The 14,186-nt window shown below is 38.0% G+C and overlaps 1 protein-coding gene across 3 annotated transcripts in view; it reads right to left on the bottom strand.

Annotated features, from left to right (window-relative positions):
- Positions 1 to 2,695: 2,695 nt before the first annotated feature.
- The window catches only part of LOC105034938 (serine carboxypeptidase-like 42), a 20,106-nt gene continuing 8,615 nt past the window's right edge, over positions 2,696 to 14,186 (bottom strand). The window contains exons 7-10 of one of the 3 annotated variants that reach the window (XM_073243518.1): positions 4,660 to 4,799; positions 4,477 to 4,569; positions 4,284 to 4,401; positions 2,696 to 3,058 (exon numbers count right to left, since the gene is read on the bottom strand). In XM_073243518.1, coding sequence (XP_073099619.1) covers positions 2,906 to 3,058; positions 4,284 to 4,401; positions 4,477 to 4,569; positions 4,660 to 4,799 — 504 coding nt within the window. In that variant the 3' untranslated portion in view covers positions 2,696 to 2,905. The remainder of the gene's footprint in view (positions 3,059 to 4,283; positions 4,402 to 4,476; positions 4,570 to 4,659; positions 4,800 to 14,186) is intronic. The other 2 variants (XM_073243517.1, XR_012134342.1) reach the window with 2 other exon arrangements.

The following is a 14,186-nucleotide window of genomic DNA, read 5'->3' as shown; positions in this document are numbered from 1 at the left end:
CCGTCGGCCATACCTCTCTGTGACCGGGGGAATGGCCCCCCTCTGCCGCCGGCCTCCACCGTGGCGGCCGTGGCCTGAATGGCCTGGCACAAGGAGGGGACCGCCGGTCCCCTGTTCGGTCTGGAAGAAGCCCAAAAAAAAAAAAAGAAAAGAGAAAGAAGAAGAAAAAGAGAAAAAAAAAGAAAAGAAAAGAAAAAGAAGAAAAAAGAGAAAAAGAAAAGGAAAGAAAAAAAAGAAGAAAAAGAAGAAAAAGAAAAGAAAAGAAAAGAAAAGAAAAAAAATAAAAATAAAAATAAAAATAAATATATATATATATATTTATATTTATATATATATATAAATAAATAAATAAAAAATAATAATAATAAAAAAAATGATGAGAGAGAGAGAGAGTTTCTCTCTCTCTTCTTTCAGTCTAAACTCTGACTTTCTCTCTCTGGAATTGGACTTTCTCTCTCTACTTTCTCTCTCTAAAATTTTCTCTCTCTAGGTTGTTTCTCTCTCTTGATGGATTTCTCTCTCTCTAAAGTTATTCCTCTAGGATTAGCGTAGTGGAAGGCTTCATCTGATGATTTTGATCGAGTTTGGGGAAGAGTCTGATTTTAAGTGAGGTTTTGATTTTGGGATTTGTTAGATTTAATTTTGAATTAAAATTAATGTAAAAATATAATTTTGGATAATAGGCACGGAAGAATCTCCTAGAAGTTAGTCGATCTGTTCATTCAGTGCTCCGTGAAAGGTAAGTAATGAATCATCTTCTCGAGATATTTCATATTTATTCTGAAAATAAATAATTATTCTGTGAAATTATGTATGATTTATGAAATTATGTTTTGAAAGAAAAGTGCTTTTGAAATATTATGGTACGTCGATTTATGCACATGTTCAGTGAAAAAAAAATTATGATATATTATGGTACAAAGTGTTTTGATACAGATCGGATTTATGCTCTCAGCCTAACTATGTTTCAGTGGGCCCCGCCAATGGGGATTATACATTGGTACTCAGTGGACCCCGCCAATGGGGATTATACGTTGGTACTCAGTGGACCCTGCCAGTGGGGGTTGTGCACTGGTGTTTGTGGATCCTGCCAGTGAGGGTTGTGCGCTGGTATTTGTGGACCTTGCCAGTGGGGGTTGTGCGCTGGTATTCTGTGGACCCCGCCAATGGGGGTTAAATGTTGGTCATAGTCAAAGCTGTTGAGTTACGAGTGTTTTGAATCGAATCGGATTTATGATTATATTATATGTGAATATTTGAAAATATTTGATTTGTATTAAATCAGCATGAAATATACTCTTATGTTTATTTGCAGCATTATTCTTAAAAATTATATAATATCTGAATTATCTAGTTGAGATATTTGTTACTTACTAGGCTGTCTAGCTCATTATCTTTCTTTCTATTTTTCAGATTCAGATAATTAATTTCGAGCGTGGGACGAAATATTGGGATAGAGCTTTTAGAAGCGAGATTAGCATTGTTAACTTCATTGAACTTAAATCTATTATTTTTATTTTTTTAGCAAAAAATTTATTGGATGTAAGACATTTGATTTAATTATTTGAATTACAGTTGAATAGTAATTATTTGAATTTATTCTGCTGTGATGCATTGATATCGTGATGAGATGTCTTGCATGCTTATGGAGAAAGTTCTTCATAAGTATGTGGCAGTTGCCGCGACCCTCGATTCACAATTTTGGATCGGAGGTGTGATAGTTTCAAATCAATGGAATGACTTGAGTAGGCTACGAAAGCCACACAATTTAATGTCTCATGGCATTTAGAAAAAGTAAAGCGCTTGCACAGGGGAGAAAGAGAGGGAGATGGCAAAGCCAGGATGGGTGGGGAGATAGAAAGATGGGGATGTTAAGAGTTCGGATGGGGAAACATGCAGTAATTCACCTAAGTTACATTTTACACCCTTTTAAAGTGGACTCCGCCTTCATTAAAATGGGATTTGACCCACCCCAATATATGACCCCCTTATGTTCTTGTTCTAGTAACTTTCCCTATTTTAGAACATGATATTTCTAGTTGACCATTTTATTTTTTCTGTTGTATTATAGTCTTTTAAGGTACTTGACTTGGTGACACACTTTAGCCCCACCACACAGATAGAGAAACTTCAACTTGGACATATCTTGTAAATTGATCTTTATCCAAACGCACTCAAAACATGGAAGCTTGAGGCTTCAATACACTTTGAGTTAACAAAAAGACAATCTTTGCATAACAAAAATAAAAAAGAGCTAAATTAACAATGAATAATTTGTTTATAACAGTTATGAAAATGGTAATCAACATTATTGGATAAGGTTTATTTAATTATTTATGCATGACACTCGTAGTGATCCCAATCGACCACTTGATACTCATACAGAGATTATGTTTGAGTTGTTTATTTCTAAATTCATTACTTAAGAGAAAAAATTTAGATAAATAGAAGCTTGCATGCGAAAAATCAAAAGAAATTAGTAGTGCAAGAAACTACCCAAGGAAGTTATTATTTAAAAAAAAAAAACTTTCTGTATGAGGAGGGGACAACTTCATTTGGATTCTCACTTCTTATAAAGACAACCATATAGCAGTATTTTATAAGAAATTTAAAATCATCAATTTGAGCCTGGCTACAAAGTAGAATTTAAGAAGGACAAAACTTTTCAACTTAAGCTCGTAACATATAAAAATAATAATAAGTTATGAAAAAACCCACAAATATTGTATATCTGAAAACAAACCAAAATGACCTATTTTTTAACATTCATAAGCCTTCAAGCATAATTCCCAAAACCAACATTTCTCCAGTACCACCGAAGAGTAAGAATACAAAATTTCAAAATATATGATACCTAAATTCCTATAACTGATATATGTTAACAGAACTAGATACCAACAGCAGCTTAGGGCCGAGATGGCAAGAGTTTTCCATCTATGAAACTCGAAAACAGAACCAACGCTCTCTCTGGCTGAGCATATGGTACCATATGAGATGCACCCCTAACAGTAGCATACACTAAGCTCTCATTTCCATAGGCTTCCCACCACCCACCAACCTGCATTGTTAGAAAAAATAAAAAATCAGATTTATTAGATGTCAAGACAATGCTTAATCATACCAGCTGCTATCCAAAATGAACAAAGCTTATCAAGTTATCTGGTTCTGTATATATGGATCATATGTTCTATACTACATGTCATTGAGGGCATTGGCATGAAGATTCAATGTAATGGTACAGTTGGAAAGATGATGGCTACATTTGCTTAGACAAACCGTCGGATCCACATGTCATATTGTTAGGATATTGATGGTAAATTGTTTAAGTCTTCTGCTTGATCATATAAACACATGTTGGGTGCTATTGGTAGAGAAATGAACAATTTATCAGGTATTTCCATGTGTCTACTGCCGATGTTTGACCGAGATATTAGTACAAAAGATTGGTAGCATATGGAACCATTATATTAGTGGCAATGAAGCTCATAACTTTGCTAAAGAAGTTAAATGTACAAGAAGATCATGATGAAAGCAAGACGGAGAGAAAAACCAAATGGAACCAATGGAATATTATAATGACCAAGGGTCAAGGATGAAAAGAGATTATGCTTGACATAAAGACAAAAATTCAATGAGGTCATCCAATGCTGATGTTAAGGTTTGGCATGGTTGAAGGTGAAAGACATAGTAGCTACAGGGGTTACTATATCAAACTGATAGAGCTTTAGTTAAGAGATGCGCAAAACATGAGTACATCTCAACTCCATCTTCAAATGTCGAGACATTTTTTATTTTTATTTTTTTTTGATGAAAAAGGAGGCTAAAAGGAGCCACCTGGCTTCTATTAATTAAGATAAAAGGGATTTTCTTTTTTTTTTTTGTCCTTCAGATGGAAGAATTCCATCTTCTTAAATATTTGTTATTGTATCTCCTCTCTAGCTTGTATAACATGCTGAAATTTTGGCTTCCGTTCTTATGCAACACCTTTCCTGGAAAATACACCTCATTGTCCTCTCATATCGATTCACTTTTGAGTCCTCATGTTTGGCATTCATCTGTATTGCTCCTGTTCAACTCAGTGGCTTTGATGTACCTTCAGAATTACCAAATTGTTCACCTTATGATACAATTTCCACTCCATACCAACACCCAATGTCAAATCCCCTTCCATTGGCATTGGGTGTGAGAAGCAGTTTTTTCTCCATTACTCTGGATGCTCATCATTTTAAGGTCTAACCGCACGGATGAATTTAGAACAAGTAAGATGCATAGAAAGCTCTAACCTGTCCATGAGCATACCAGGGCTGATATGGGCCCTTTGGCTTCAACTTTAGCCGCTGTGCTAGTTTGGCGATCTGAGTTCGAGTTCCAGTGAGAGGCACCACAGAATCCTGGTCTCCACTGCCACATGTGGCATAAGATATAAATAAATATGGAAAACTATTGTGATCAATATTCATGCAGCCTACGAAATACCTAAAAATCCAGACAGGCAATCCATTTTTCGCAAGGCGAGCCAGTAGTGGGATCATATCTGCGAGCTGATCAGTAGCATTATAATTCACAATCCTGCACCAAGATATAATTCATTTGACAATAAATCTGAAGGCGAGGAAGGAATGAAAGGAGAGAATGAATACACATTAATGTATTACAGACCTGCTGCAAGCCTCCCAGGGATAAGGGAGAGAGGTGAGATTGGCATGCAGGGCTTTTTGAACATCAGGTTTGTTTAGATACCGAGTGATCTCATGGTCGATGCATACATCTCTTGCTTCCTTCTCTCCAGCCACTCCCATCTGCTTGCACCCATGAAATTTTGTTGCAATACCCAAATAAATTTTAATGATCAATTGAAAACCAAATAAACAAAGCAAGCGGAGGACAGGGTTTTATAGGGTCAGTCTTCTTCTCTCATTTGTCCTTCTAGCTCCAAGGAAAGCAAACAATGCCATCAAATGAAGTCGGCAAATTTTTTGTGCACCGCGGGCGGTATAGAAAATCCAACATGGAGCGCACCACTTTATCCGATTGGTCCACGTAGTCGTTATTTTCCAACACGTATTTAATACCTGCAAATCGACTATTTCATTTAAAAATCTTGTATGACGAAAATACCCCTGTGAAGGAAAAATCGATTTTTTCCTTGTAGGATCTTCCAGATCTAATGAGATCTGGGGCGGAATATTTCAAAAAAAATTATCCTACAATATTTCAGATCTAAGATCTATTAGATCTAATTCCTATTATCTGATATTAAATCTAAAATTAAATTTAAAATCATGAGGAATAGAGAAATACCTCTAGGGTAACTAGATTACCCTGTAGATGATCGCAGCAATGCCCGAGATTTTAAAATAACCACGCAGTCGCCTGGCCTCTACCGATATCCACTCGAGCAGGATCTGGATCGTCTTCTCCTTGCGAATCTTTGCTCCAAAAATCAGATCTGGATTTGATCTGGAAGATCTTCAAAAGATCTTCTGAAGCTGGAGCAGCAGCATCTTGACAAATCTCCGCAGCCTTCTAATCAAAGAGCTACCACATCTTGGACAAGCACCAGATGGACGCCCAACCTCTTGGACGTGAAGAGGGGAGGGAAAGGATCAGAGGGGGCATGGAGAAGTGGAGAGGATTCAGGCTTTTGTTGGTTATTGCGCAGAGTCTCTAAACCCTAGGTGCAGACAGGGTTTAAATAGATCCTGCTGCGCTATGCAGTGCCACATCATTCGACCAATCAGAAAATTCTAATTAATTCTGAAAAAATTTTGATTGATGGAGTGATGTCATCTGATCATATCAGATAAGAATCCCCACAATCCCTCCTACTATTAGCACCAACACTGGATAAGCATAGTGAGATTGGCGCCCCACAGTCCAAGTTGATCAAGGGATCAGAGTCCTCATCTCATGAGACTCTATTCTTATCCACTTGGGGCGCACGCCCAATCTGAATATGGCACCCACTTTGAGGTCCAATTTAACAGGTGGACACTCCACAAAAAAATCTTCAATGACCTCTTGCCAAGTGGCCTTCAGTCCAAGGTCCATGGGTCAATGTTTGACCAATATCTTAAAACGAAAATGGCAGGTGACAAGAATTAGCAGGTGTTGTCTTAAATTCATCTCATGAATTAAGACAAGTCCTTTCTGAGCTGGACTGGCTCCAGTCAGACTGTGAGAAACTTTCTCAAGGTTCTCTGGATGAGTCAAATCACATTTGGCTCAGTCGAGGTAGAAAAGATTACACGAGAAAGTTAGGCTCAATCGTGTGCTGGCATGATTTTTTTAAACCTAATTGGATCTAATACAAATCAATCGAACTGGGCTAGCTCAATTGATGACATCTAGACCTTAACTCTTGTTTGTGTGATCCAGTTAAGTTCATTTCCGTATGGTAATGAGACATGTCGTGATCTCATCATCGACATCATCGAAACTCCTTTCGATGGATTAGAACTTTTTTGATTCAGACAATTAGAATGATCGATCATCAAGATCATTCTATTTGCTCCCAAAATCCATCAGTGACACCTAGCAGTATATAGTGGCAACCCATCAGAAATGAAGACGAACCTCTCGGTGCAACTACCTGTGTGATTGAGTTTCTCTATCATGAGTCCCAACTGAATTAGGGTTAAGGTGAACTCATTAAACCCAATATCAGTCATATGAATCAATCGATCGATCCAAGTCCGATGTGAAACCTTAATGGAAAACTCTTTTCCATTATTTCACTCTGCCATGGCCATGGGCTTAAGGACTCAATTTTTCGATCATCATAGGACTACTCTTCTTATCTACCGAGGTTAATAGATCCTATCTTGGTGCAATCTGGTTCCTACAATGAATATGCTACAGCCAACATACACCTTAGGGTTTCAAATGGCTAGGAGATCGAGTTATGGTGTAATTAAACTATAACACACTCAAGGTGAACTGTCGATGTACCTCAGATCAAAGAACTAGACACACAGCTGCAGTATCAAGCTAGTCATCGACGAGAAGGTAGACTTCCTTATGACTGCTCGAGGTGGTCACGCTCAGTATTCTCGTTCTCAATGAATACCTGTACTTTCACTCCGGTATCTCTACACCGTAGACTCAAGACACATCTACCCTAAGAAAGCGATCATACACCAACCTTTCGGATCTATCACCATCTTCATGATGATCCTATGGTCAGGAGCTATTTATGAGTTAGTTATGTAAATTCATGCCTTAAATTTTCAACTCTTGAAAATATGAATTAACATTCCTACTAACTCAAAGGATGTATCATAGACATAATGTACATAATGTGATAGTAGAATAACTCTTTTATTCATTTATAGTCAAAATTATAAATTTGCCCTTACATTTGTACAGGAATATGTCAGCCAATCTGGCATCTAGGGCACACATCTAACAAACTCCCACTTGACCTAATGCTAATTGGCTACATATCTAAGTCCCATCTTCTCAAGGTGGGCTTCGATCTTCTGCTGGCCTAATGGCTTTGTCAGTGGGTCTGCCACATTGTCTGTGGAGTCGACTCTCTTAATCTCGACATAACCTTTTTCGAGGTAATCACGGATCAGATGGAATCGCTGCTCGATATGCTTGGACTTCTAGTGAGATCTTGGCTCCTTAGCTAGGGCTATGACGTCATTATTATTGCAGTAAAGAGGGATGGCATCCGATGACATCACTCCAAGCTCTGCGACAAACTTCTTGTACCAGAATACCTCCTTCGCATCTTCCGACGCAGCAATATACTTTGCCTCCATGGTGGAATCAGCAATCACCGTCTGCTTGAAACTCTTCCAGCTAACTGCACCACTATTACAAATGAACAGACTCCCAGATGTCGACTTTCAATCATCTATATCAGACATAAAGTCTGAGTCTGTAAATTTCTGAACCTGGAGTTCTCCATTTTCAAAGACTAGAAACATATCCTTAGTCCTTCTCAAGTGCTTAAAGATACATTTTACAGAAGTCCAGTACTCTTCACCTGAATTTGACTGATATCTACTTGTGACACTCACAGCATGGGCTATATCAAGTCGTGTATATAGTATGGTATACATGAGGCTCCCTATTGCGGAAGCATAAGGGATCTTGCTTATGCGTTCAATCTCTTCAGGTGTGCTAAGGCACATCTTCTTGGAGAGATGAATGCCATGTCTAAAAGGTATTAAACCTCTTTTGGAGTTTTCCATGCTAAACCTTTTTAGCACCTCTTTTATGTACATCTTCTGTGAAAGTCCCAGCATCCTATTTGGTCTATCTCTATAGACCTTAATACCCAGTATAAAGGATGCCTCTCCTAGATCTTTCATAGAGAACTCCTTAGACAACCATATTTTGACTGAGGTCAACATGAAAATATCATTTCCAATTAGGAGGATGTCATCTATGTATAGTACGAGGAAGACAACTGCACTCTCACTGACCTTCTTGAATACACATGGTTCCTCCTCATTCTTGATGAAACCAAATATTTTGATCATATCATTGAAACGAGTATTCCAGCTCCGAGATGCTTGTTTAAGTCCATAAATGGGCCTTTGCAGCTTGCAGATCTTATGATCATCATCACTGGATGTGAAACCAAGTGGTTGTTCCATATAGATATCTTCCTCAAAATATCCATTTAAGAACGTCGTTTTTACATCCATCTGCCATATTTCATAATCGAAATAGACTGCAACAACAAGCAATGTGCGAATGATTTTTAGTATGGCTACAGGCAAAATGGTATCCTGATAGTCAATGCCTTCGCACTAACTATAACCTTTCGCTACGAGTCTAGCCTTGAATGTCTCCACATTCCCATCTGCACCTATCTTTCTCTTGAAGATCCATTTACACCTAATAGGTACAATACCTTCAGGTGGATCTATCAAGGTCCAGACTTGGTTTGAGTGCATCGAGTCAATTTCTAATCTCATTGTCTCTAACCATTTCTCGGAGTCGATATCTGATATCGCCTCATCATAGGTCTTGGGGTCATCACCATGAGCCCCATTTTTCGTGAGGAATATTTCCTTTACTTTCTCTTGTATAGTACCTAAGTACTTTTCAGGAGGACTAAAAACCCTAGTCGATCTTCGAGGTGGAAGAGATTGTGTTAGGACTGGTTCTAATTGATTAGGTTCCTCAGGTTCTTTAGCTCGTTGCTCTTGGGAGACATTCTCCTTGAGCTTAATTATTCTTCTGGTGCCACCATCTTGAATAAACTATTTTTCAAGAAAAATAACATATCGATTCACCATCACATTATGATCTTCCGAAATATAGAAATAGTATCCTAATACTCTTTAGGATATCCTATGAATCGAGCTCTAAAAGACCTGAACTCTAACTTGTCCGCCTGCTGTCTTTTGACATGAGTCGGACAACTCCAAATTCTGAGATGACTCAGACTTGGCTTCTTACCATGCCATATCTCATACGGTGTGGTAGGAACGGTTTTAGAGGGAACCCTATTCAATACATATATTGCTGTCATGAGACAATTCCCCAAAGAAACTCAAGGAGGTCCGTGAAGCTCATTATGGAATGGACCATATCTAATAGGATCCGGTTTCTCCATTTTGAAACCCCGTTGAGTTGTGGCATTCCAGATAGAGTCCATTGAGAGACTATGCCATTGTCCTTAAGATAGTCTAGAAACTCCCGACTAAGGTATTCACCTTCTCGATCTGATCGAAGAACTTTAATGGGCTTTCCTGTTTGTTTTTCTACTTCATGTCTGAATTCTTTGAACTTTTCAAAGGCTTCAGACTTGTGTTTCATTAGAAACACATACCCGTACCTAGACATATCATCTGTGAAGGTAATAAAGTAGACATAGTTGCCTCTAGCCGGCACATCAAATGGGCCGCACACATCTGTATGTACTAGGGCAAATAGGTCTGGGGCCCTTTCCCTATATCCTGTAAAAGGGAGCTTGGTCATTTTGTCTTGAAAGCACGATTCACAAACTGGATATGACTCGGAAGTCAACGGACTCAATAGCCCGGATTTCTCCAATTTGTTAACCCTGTCTTTCGCTATATGACATAGCCTTAGGTGCCACAGATACCTATCATTTAGACTATCTCTAGGCCTTTTAATTCTCATGGCATTCACATTTTGCTCGATATGAAATACAGAAACATCAACATGTAGCTGATAGAGATCATTAATAAGAAAATCATTTGTAACTTTATTATTTTCATAAAATATGTTATAATGGTCCTTATGAAAGCTAATCACATAGTCTTTTTGTGCTAAACATGAAACAGAAATCAAATTTCTGCTTGCTGTAGGCACATAATAATAGTCTCTAAGAACTAAATCTAATCCTAACGGTAATCGCAGAGGGTAAGTTTCCACGGCCACAGCAGCAACTCTTGCTCCGTTCCCGATGTGTAGGATCATATCCCCATCTCTCAGGCTCCTGCTCTCCTCAAGACCCTGCATAGAAGTGCACAAATGAGCACTAGAACCAGAATCAAGTACCCAACTGGATGCAGAGAAAACTGTAAGATTAGATTCTATAACAAGCATACCTTCAAAAAGACCATCCTTCTTGTTCTTCAGGGTGGTCAGGTATTGAGGACAGTTTCGTTTCCAATGGCCATCTGAATTGCAGTGGAAATATTTTTCTTTTTCAGCAGCCTTCTTCTTCGGTTTCGTCTTCTTCCTTTTCCCATCCACCTTCTACTTCTTTGCAGACTTTTTCTTCTTTCCAAAAGACTTTCTCTTGGAAGAAGTCTGCTCCACGTAAGAACTGAGCCTTTTGAACTCTTCAAAGAAAGTTCAGTCGTAACCAACATATTCATTAACTTAGCCAAGGTACACTACATCTTATGCATATGAAAGTTCATGATGAACTGACCATATGCATCAGACAAGGACTGAAGGATCACATCAATCTGAAAATCCTTGTCTAAGATGATACCGAGCTTCTCAAGCTCCTCAAGGTCTTTGACATTGTCAAACAATGATCTTGGACTGACTGCCCATCACGCATTTTAGTCTTAAAAAGTCTTTGACAAACTTGATACTTGGCTGTGTGACTTTGTTCACCAAACAACTCTTGTAGGTGAGCCAACATTTGGCGGGTAGTCATAATGTTCTCATGCTGGCGCTGCAAGTCATCAGACATGGCACCCAACATGTAGTACCTGGCTTTGTTATCGTCATCCATCCATTTTTTCAGAGATGCTCTCTGTTCAGCAGTCGGACGTGCTAGTATGGCAGGTGGATCCTGATCTAAGACATGAGTCAGTTTATCAGAATTCAGAATAATTCTGTAGTTTCTCAATCAGTCCTTAAAATTAGATCCAGTTAATTTGTGGGTATCTAGTATTTTGGTCATGGGATTGGATGCAGATATGTTTCCCGTAGAGAGTCAAGTTTCTAGTTAGATCTTGTAATCAGACTTAACCAATTTATTTAAAAATTTTATTTTTAAACAAATTAGGCTCCCACTATTTTCTCAGATCCCTACACTCCCTAAGTAGAGATGTGAAAATCTTCGTAATTAGTGATTTCTAGTGGGTGGTGCGGTCTCACCGATTGGCTCACCACCTCACCTAACAGTTATTGGTGATGGGTCAACCGATGAGTGGACAACTCTTGTCCAATGATTTTCTAATCATGGTGCATCCAAAACTTGATCTCTAATTCATGAAGCTCACCGTGCCCGAATATTGTTCCAATCCTTAGTTAAGTCAGATCCACTATTTGCACGAATTAGATTCCTGATTGGATCCCTCACCGTATCCGAAATATTGAGCACAACCCATCCTCTAATCCATAGCATCCAATGCCTAATGGACATGGTTGCGTCTTTCCGGTGCAACTGAGCTACTGTAACCAGCCGAGAATAATCAACTCCGGGAAGAGCCCGCACATCCATAATAGTGGAAGACCTTAGACTTAATATTTTCTTAGAGAGATTTGATTTAGGTCTCATTAAACTTGACTTGACATAGTCATAACAATTATGACTAACCTAGTGGCATGGGTTAGCTCGAATTGTTAGCCACCTCAAATCAGAATTGGATTGACACATATGGCCAGATAAGTGAGACCGGTGGAAGAGATATGCCATTAACTTGACAAGAACGCATTCAAATCGAGTAGCTCCCAATTAAAAATTAGTCAGTCGCATCTGTCCAACTTACCTTAGACACCAAATTGTCGAACCAGAATCAATTGGATTAGCCTACAATCCAGGCTCTAACCACTGAGCCAAATTAGGTCTTAACTTGATCGAGTCACATATGAATATGATTCAACCTTGACCTAGACTTAATCCTATTAGACTGGTCAATTATTAGCTTTCATAATCCTATCTAACTAACTTTTGATTCAGTTTGATCAACCGCTAGACCTAATTGAGCTACCCAAGTCCGAACCCAATTTTATGAAAATGGCTTAGATCTGAAATTCTCAATTTTAGACCTAATTTGATTTTATAGGCTTAATTCATTAATTAAGTCTTGGGTTCATAAACAAAATATGTAAAATAAATCCAGGATCTAGAGTTTTGCAGAAAAATAAATTTTGATTTCTGATTAAGGATGAATGCGCAGCACCCCTACACGCCATAAAAACACCACATTGAATGGGAGGAGAGGGTCTTAAACCCTACTTTATTCTTATGACCGGACGGGCATGAGGAACACCTTAATCAGAAATATTAATTTAACTACAAAATTAGTTAGATCTAAATTACATATCACATATATAATTTTAGATCTAACTTATACATGCTTTGCATACATCTCATGTATTAAAATCTGATCTAATTAGTATGCTTTCAGATCTGATACATCACATATAACATCTGAAAAATATGATTTAAATTGAACTATTCAATATAAAATCTATTCTAGACAGTTACTAGAACAATTCTACAACTAGTCTAGGCATGCAATAGATCAATCTTATGAATTAATTAAATTTTATTTTTTATTTTTTGATCTGAATATAACATTTATAACATCAGAAAAATAGAGAATAAATTAGATCTAATTTATATTTTGATCACATTAAAACATAAAATTATAAGACTATTCATAGATTAAACTATTCCTAGTCTAGTCATGCATCTCATACATATTAGATCTACTTAGATTTAATTTTAAATTTTTCTGATTTCAGATCCTATCATATCGGATGTGACATCTAAAATTCATCAATATCAGATAAATAAAAATAAAAATTAGATCTAAATTAGATCTAAAATAGAGCCATCAATCTGGCTCTGATACTAGTTGAAGAAAAAATCAGCTTTTTTCTTGTAGGATCTCTCAGATCTAATAAGATCTGGGGCAGAATATTTCAAAAAAAATTATCCTACGATATTTCACATCTAAGATCTATTAGATCTAATTCCTATTATCTGATATTAAATCTAAAATTAAATCTAAAATTATGAGAAATAGAGAAAATAACTCTAAAGTAACTAGATTACTCTGTAGATGATCGCAGTAATGTCCGAGGTTCTAAAATAGCCACACAGTCGTCTGGCCTCTACGATATCCACTCAAGCAAGATCTGGATCATCTTCTCCTTATGAATCTTTGCTCCAAAAATTAGATCTGGATCTGATCTGGAAGATCTTCTGAAGCTGGAGCAGCAGCTTCTTGACAAATCTCCGCAGTCTTCTAATCAAAGAGCCACCACGCCTTGGACAAGCACCAAATGGATGCCCAACCTCTTGGACGTAAAGAGGGGAGGGAAAGGAGCAGAGGGGGCATGAAGAAGTGGAGAGGATTCAGGCTTTTGTTAGTTATTGTGCAGAGTCTCTAAACCCTAGGCGCAGACAGGGTTTAAATAGACCCTGCTGCGCCATGCAGTGCCACATCATTCGACCAATCAAAAAATTTTAATTAATTCTGAAAAAATTTTGATTGATAGAGTGATGTCATCTGATCATTTCAGATAACAATCTCCATAATTCCTCCTACTGTGACACCAACACTGGATAAGCACAGTGAGATTGGCGCCCCACAGTCCAAGTTGATCAAGGGATCAGAGTCCTCATCTCATGGGACTCTATCCTTATCCACTTGGGGCGCACGCCCAATCTGAATATGGCACCCACTTTGAGGCCCAATATAATAGGTGGACACTCCATAAAAAAATCTCCAATAGCTCTTGCCAAGTGGCCTTCAGTCCAAGGTCCATGGGTCAACGTT

Source organism: Elaeis guineensis, chromosome 9, assembly GCF_000442705.2.
Source record: "Elaeis guineensis isolate ETL-2024a chromosome 9, EG11, whole genome shotgun sequence".
Lineage (NCBI taxonomy): Eukaryota > Viridiplantae > Streptophyta > Magnoliopsida > Arecales > Arecaceae > Elaeis > Elaeis guineensis.
Note: the sequence above shows the minus strand (reverse complement) of the source record. Positions and strands in the feature narration are given on the sequence as shown.